Genomic DNA, 7,420 nt, shown 5'->3' on the forward strand with positions numbered 1-7,420 from the left:
AAAAGAGAAATAGGTGTGATTTCCTTTTTTAAGATGGTTTGTAAACTCCTGAACGTATATCTTAACGTTGTGTTGATCCCCCTAAAAAAAGAACACAAGGCAAAAGCAACTGACTTATTTTTTTTTTTATCATCAACAATCATTTCAGTGGTACACCTGGAAAACTATGTGCACATGTAGAAATATTTCCTTCTTAAATATAAGCATTCATTACCTACATATAAATAACTTTTGGATCATGGACAAAACATGTTACATAATGCTCACAAAATGGGAGAGAACTCATCGAAAAATCAGACAAAGAGACGACATGCAAATTATATAGAAATAAATACAATGTTTGCATCCATTCCCGTTTTTTTTCTTTTTTTTTTTTACCCAAAATAAATTCTTACAAGGGAATTTATTAAAACATCGAAAAGACTTGTATGATCGCTCTACGAGGGAGTATGGCCTATGGTCCAACTATAGGAGACAATAATACGTATTAACACTATACAATTTGAGCCACAAAACACTGCCGTAGAAAGACACACAAAACATACAGATTTCCTGCCAGAGGTGAACAGTTCAGTTTGTGCCATTTTTTTAACTCGAGGAAATAAGTGTCTTTACATCGATAATTTAAAGAAACTAAACTCTCAGTAGCCCTGGAGGAAAAAACAAGGAATAAAAACGTAGCTGCAAGAGTCCACTTCCACACAGCAGGTTGTGTCTAAAGTCAGAAAAAGCAAATGCGAAAGCGTGGTGTTGGATATTGGTGATTTCAGATCATGTAGCTACTTGTGGGAGAGCATCCTCGGTCAGATATTGAGTGTATCTGTAACAAAAATGGAATAATTATTATTATTTGAAGAAAAAAAAGGAAATCATAATTTCAATTACGCATACGTTTTTGTTTTCGCAATTTTGCAAAAAGGAAGAAGTTCTCAACATTTGATCACTTCGTTTTTCTAAAATCAAGATTGCAGGGAGATGTCTTGTTTCCAATTTATGTAAGTCCCATAGGTGCTTTTTTTGTTGTTATTCATTTCTGAGACAAGACGGAGATGGAAACGAGAGGAAAAGCATGTCACCCAACTTGTTTCAATAAAACAACGTTGTTGTGACTTAAGGTGGTCAACTTTACAGGGAAACTGTTCACCACAAGAAACGGCGCAAGGCGAAAAAAAATAATAAAATAACAGTATTCATCGTTTTTCTAACAGCTTTTTTTTATTGTCCTCGAGTCTGTCTGGAGCGATTGCTTTTTCAGTCTGCGGGGAAGGAGGACACGCATCTCTTTTCCCTGCGCTCTGTTTTCGTCTCCCCTTTTCTCCGGAGCGCCATTAGAACATGCTGGTCTTTACTAATGTAGCTTTGGCTCCGTTCTGTCTTTGCAAAGAGGACAGTACGCTGGCGAAGGGCCCGCCCAACGAGTCCGGGATGGAGGTGATGGTCCCCGGCGCGCTGGCCCAGCCTTGGCCCGGCGCCGTCACTCCCATGCCGGCGGACACGGAGGTCTTCACCTGCTCCACCGCTCCGGTCCCGGGGTTGTTGGCCTGGCCGACGCCGCCGGGGCTCGGGCCGCCGCCGCCGCAGTTGGAGGTGGGGACCGGATTCGGCCCCGGTCCTCCCGTGCTGTCGGGGTCGGTAGTTTTCGTGTCTTTGCTGTCTTCGTCTCTGGAGTCAACCTTCTTACCGGAGCTGGATTTGGCGGCCGCCGCGGCTGCTGCCGCTGCGCGCTCCTGCTTGCGGAATTTGGCTCGCCGATTTTGGAACCACACCTGAAAATAGATTAAAAAAAAAGGAATAATTAAGATACATTATAAATCATAAGTGTTTGTGAAATTATGTTTTACTGTTCATATATAGAACGGAGTCATGTCATTGGCATGTGTTGTTAAAAGCTTTAAATCTCCGAAAGCGTGCCCAAAGAAAAACGGCATCATTGCGCAACAGCGGGTCAAAAGTTCATTAGAGCTATATCTTTTTTTTTTCCACAATCTGTTTATTGGAATTGGAATAAAAACAACAACATTACAGTAACATTGCTCAATGGAGTAATGATGCAACAATGCAAAAAGCAGGGAAGATAAAAACAGAATAAGACCAAAAATAAACCAAGACAGGACAAATACTACAAACTAAAGGACAAAACCATTATATCAAGGTGAAAAATCACCTTTACTCCTCTAAAACTTTAATGAAAAATAATAATTGCGAAATATGTCTTTATCCTAAATCCACTCTTGGGTAATCATGCGTAACAGGAGCATATCCACGTCTGCTGCAAGGCTGTACCTGCACTCTCGCTTCAGTCAGATCGATCTTGAGTGCCAGCTCCTCTCGGGTGTAGATGTCCGGATAGTGCGTCTCCGCAAAAACCCGCTCCAGCTCCTTCAGCTGCGCGCTGGTGAACGTGGTCCGGATGCGCCTCTGCTTTCTCTTCTCGTTCAGTCCGCCGTGATCCGTGAACAGTTTGTACGGAACTGTAAAAAGCAAATGAAAAGCCGCGGTTAGATGTGCGTCCTATATCCGTGAAGAATGGGGAAGGTGCAGCAGGGGTGTTATAAATGTGATGGTGTCAAATGAAAGTAAATTCAAATAAGATATTTTGTATAAAATTCGGTTAAGGACGCTGGGTTGAAGCTCTTGCTTGTCTCGTGCATTTGATTACCTGTGGATTAGTTCAGAATTGATAACACTGCTGACCCGTGATGCGGTTAATTTTAATGTTAAACTAATTGTTGCTCCTCAGATCACGGCTCAAGTTTGGAAAAACTTGTCATAATGTTGCCACCCAGCCCGGTTGTTGATACTGTAACTCCAATTCGGTGTCAATAATGAGCTTTAGTCTTTGGTTATCTAATTATTTTCGAAGCTTTATGTCTCATCGCAAAGTAAATAAATTATGCCTATCATTTTGGCAGCTTAAGATAATTCTGTTGGCGGTTTTGGGTGTGACTGGGATAGTATAACCCCATAACCGAATTACCCCTTGCCTGCAATCGCTTCTAACGTGATAAATTCTTTCATTTGTGTAAGCAAATTTCGTTTGGTAAATACTAAACACATTTCCATTTTCAAATGCAATCAAGGCGTCCTATAATACGCGGGGTTGAGGCTGCGGAGCCGCTGCTTACCTGCGGCGTACGGGCTGCTCTGGTGGTCCCGCAGGGTCCCCAGGCTGCACGACCCCGGCGTGAGGGACGGACACCCGGAGGTGGCCCCGAAAGTGGTCCTGATGGGATTGTACTGAAACCCGCTCGCTTGACTGCACGAACTGAAGTCCGCATAGGCCGATGCCAAGCTCGACGTGTCCATCCCAGCCATACATGACTCGTAGGCAGAGGAATTTAGGTAAGAATACTCCATTTTATACATTTGAGAAGGCTCGGTAGAGATAGAAATCTGCACCTCTCTGGAAAAAAACAAAAAATAGCAAAGAAAGGCACCCAAAAATGGGTATGAAAGGAAAAAAAAAGGAAATAAAAATGAGGAGGACGCGCGCGGTCTGAGTTTTGGGGAGAGATGACTTGTTTGGTTTAAACTGGTTTGCGGAAGGCTGGACGGTTAGGTAGATGTTCACTGCTCAGCGCCTGCTCCAAAACTGGCCTCCTTTATAGGAACCTAGCCCTGTTTTATGAAAAGCCCCCTAAGAGCCGCCTAGCCCGAGGTCTCTAGAGCATATAGTCCTCATAATAAACTTGGCTCTTTCCGCTTGGACAATAGCAAAGCGTTTGGTCTTATTGCTAGCGCTTTTTTACATGACAATAACTCATCAGTCTATTGGGCTGGCACTGGGGGCCCGGGCTGTCCAACCTCCCTATCATTGATCCCCTGCATCTCTAATTAGAATTTAATACCACGCCATTACGCACCCCTCCACCGCCCACCCCTCTACCCATCCACCCCACTCCTCTCCAACCACCATCTTGCCCTTTAATTCAATCACACCACTTGGAAATAATGAAAGTTGGGTGACGATTCTCCCTGATCCAATTTTCTCCAAGCTTTTAAGCCTTTTAAGCGACCGTATACCTTGGGCAGGATTTCACAGAGTATTCCCCCTCTGCCTTCCTCTCTCTGCCCGTCTGCTCCGACATTTTTTTAATACTTGCTCCGGTTGAGACTGTTGTCTTTTGCGCTGAAGGGGTAAAATCCGTGAATTTCTATCGTGTTGAAGTATTTTTTGCGTTGTGGTGCAAAAATGCGTTTTCATATGCACTGGATATTTGAAACATCTTTGCGGACAGTTGTTTCAGTTTGCAAGAAAACGTATGAGAAGGAAATATCTGACCCTTTTTTTTTTGCATTTAGAAGAATGTGATTTTTAAAACTGAAGAAGATGCAAATACATTAGCAAGGTGTACATCACATAACATAACTTAAAAATGCACCAAAAATATTTTTTTCTTTATGAAACAATACATTTCTGCAGTTTTGTAACTGTTTAAATCAGCTATTTTTGCATTTTGAACTGATTAAAATGAATTGAAGCAAGAGCCTTTTTCAGCAAAGGTCATCATTTTGTAGTTCAGGAAGAGCAATAAACGAATTCCCTACCTTTAATATCACAGCCCGCGTTTTTTCTCACCAAATACTACATTATCCTCATTATTTCCTTGCATTGCTGCAGAATCATCTCTGCAAAACTTCCGTGAGGGTGTGTGCGCGCGCGCTATTTTATGATTCGAATTAGTTTATAATTGTCTTTATTACTTTCATTATTCCGTTTATTTGGCAAATAACATCTTTGTAATGAAAGTAACGAACTGGCGAGGCAGTCATCGGACCTCTTAGGCTTCCAATATTGGCTGAGTGGTTAATTTGGTTTGTGTAATAGGGTGAACCTTTTGTATGGCGCTTACACACTCGATGTGTTTCTTCTTCTTCTTTCATTGGACCGAGTTCAAGTCCTCTGTCGAAGCTGTGGGTTTTTTCCTTCAAATTATCAGAGCGCAAAATGGAGCGGCAGGAATTATTGGTGCAACAATTAAATTGAGCAAATGATTGACGTTGGTTATTGTGATTGCATGTAAGTTTGGTATCATTTCGGACACTGGATATTATAAAGCTTTGTCTCACAACCAGTTCGGCTTTATGGGATTATTATAGATCTTTTGCTTTGACTTGTTTCTGGAGCGCCTCAGACTTATTTGATTTTATCAGTGTATTGATCTGATTTTTTTCTTTCACCAATTTTAAGAAACCTTGAAAACAGAATTTCATTTCTATGTTGATTTAAAAAAGAAAGAAAGAAAGAAAACGTATTTTGATGAAATACAAATGCTTTTGATGTGTGTTTCAGTTTCACAAATACCCAAATTTAGCTTTTACTCCAGATAAAACAACTGTACATTGGTTTGAGAATAGCTTTCCTATTACTTCATATATAGAAGATTTCAAATCTGCAATGTGGATCCAAATACATTAATTAATAAACATTTAAGACAAATTCTGCCCAAATAAGCTGAAGGTGCAGCTCCCATAACATAAGTTAAGAAATCGAGGACGAGCTAAACGAGGAGATTTGCCATCAATTATTTTTCCGCACAAATGCTGACATGTTGCAGTGTGTTTCTCCCCTTTCTTCCGTGTGCACATTGTATTCTCGGAGATCAATGAAAGCAGAAAACGTTAATTCTTTCCTGACACAACCCGGTCCCTATTATGTAAATGTTTTCTCTTTCTCTTTCTCTTTCTTTTTATTTTTTTCTTTCTACACACGAGCTGAGACCCAAAAGTTGTACCAAATGGTTAATTTGATTATTGAAACCAAAGAGCCAAATGGCCCACCGTCCTCCCTCCACGCGTCTGGCAGCAAGAAAAGAAACCATCTCTGGGAATTAATCTAATAACGCTCAAAGAAACGTGAAGTCTTTTCTGATATTTCGCCGAGGCAAATACAATTATAGCTTTTAGCCATCAGTTTCTTTCACTGAAGCCGCTCTTTATTCTTGTGCCCCTGTGTCCTGCCACCATAGTCCACCAGCTATTGAAACGCCCCCTTCTTTTATAGTTTCAACATCTCTTAATTCTTTCAGCTGGTCCGGGCGGGACGAGAAGTCACTTTGACATTGTTTTATGTGAGAATATTAAATGTGATGGGCGGAACACTGCAGTCTGAGCTGGTTCCAAAAAGTTTTAAAGCGTTTTAAAGACACAAAAGGTGCACACGGAAGCTGCGCTGTTGCTTAAACACCTGTAGTGATTTACAGTATAGGTTTAATGGGCCTTTAATTCAAGTGAATTGGTAGTTAACTCGTAATTATGGTGCAAATAACTGACTTTGAATGTAGCTTCACTTAAATAAATCAGGGAAATGAGATGTGTGCAGTACCCTAAATTCCCCTGGCAAGTGCCGAACAATAGCCGGGATATGGGAGGAACTCCTCTCCATTTAGTGCGTACTATCGTTGCTCAGCGATATAGGAATGCGGGTCGACAGGAGGGACAAAAAGAGGAACAAAATACCATTGTCTCTGGATGGATTGGATGGATCCACTCCCCCGAAAAGCCAAAGAAACAGAGCAGGATGAAAAAAAGAGGGAGAGGGATGGGAGGGTCCCGCTGTCACATTTCACCTACAATGTCTCACTCCATCGCCCGAGGAAATCCTACGCTTATCGGTTATTAATAAGGCCGCGTGTTGCACGGGAGGGGCCGCGCAGCAGATTAAAGAAATAATAATTTTGGGGATGCTCCCATGGTGATTTAGTCTGATGTCTCAATTTGCGGGTGAGAGATATAGGAGACATATTTTAATATAAAACAAAGGAAGGTAAAAAATATTTGGTAGTTACAGTTCCACACTATATTGCAATTAATATTTTGTTTGTCAACGCTATAAAATCTATTATTGATGTGACTTACTTTAAAAATCCAAAACAGTCAAATTCATGAAGTGGGACAGGAAGGGTCAAACTTTAAGGTGTACCCGGCTGCTGCGTAAAAAGCGCATCGCGTTTGCAAGCGCGCAGATGGAAAGTGACATCTGGAGAAGAGGCAAAATTGAATTAGAAGCTTGTGTCTTCTCTCCGTGTCTGAAGCCTTCAGAAAAAAAAGTGTTGCACAAAGAAAGTGTTCAGTCTGCTGAGCACTGGCCCAGTTATGATGTTGGCTGCATTATCTGTTGCGCATTTATTGTGGAAGAAGGTAAACCTCCTATAATTCATCCAGATATTAATTTCTGGATTGGAAATGGAGATTGTGTGCTCAAAGCTAGGAATAGATTAACATATGGGGTCAGACATCACCAATTTGAAAACGGATTTATAATTATAACCAAGCTTCCATTTCGCCGACAGAGGGAATTAAGCATCCAGTAGAGTTTTCGGGAAAGTATTTAGATTTCAAGGGCTACAAATTGCTATTGTATAATATTCCTTGTTATCTTGCATTAACTCCTGTCGTTCTCTTCCAGATGCTGCAGCCA

At 41.3% G+C, this 7,420-nt stretch overlaps 1 protein-coding gene across 2 annotated transcripts; it reads right to left on the minus strand.

Moving 5' to 3' along the window:
* Positions 1-157: 157 nt before the first annotated feature.
* On the minus strand, positions 158-3,630 carry phox2bb (paired like homeobox 2Bb). Of its 2 annotated transcripts, XM_061726138.1 has the most exons (4): positions 3,126-3,630; positions 2,284-2,471; positions 1,509-1,766; positions 158-820 (listed from the first exon to the last, which is right to left on the minus strand). In XM_061726138.1, exons 1-4 carry the CDS (start codon positions 3,364-3,366, stop codon positions 767-769), a joined length of 741 nt encoding a protein of 246 aa, XP_061582122.1. In that variant the 5' UTR covers positions 3,367-3,630; the 3' UTR covers positions 158-766. The 2 variants fall into 2 exon arrangements, with proteins under 2 accessions (XP_061582122.1, XP_061582121.1); XM_061726137.1 differs by having other exon boundaries at positions 158-1,766.
* Positions 3,631-7,420: the final 3,790 nt, after the last annotated feature.

Source organism: Cololabis saira, chromosome 7 (genome assembly GCF_033807715.1).
Source record: "Cololabis saira isolate AMF1-May2022 chromosome 7, fColSai1.1, whole genome shotgun sequence".
NCBI lineage: Eukaryota > Metazoa > Chordata > Actinopteri > Beloniformes > Belonidae > Cololabis > Cololabis saira.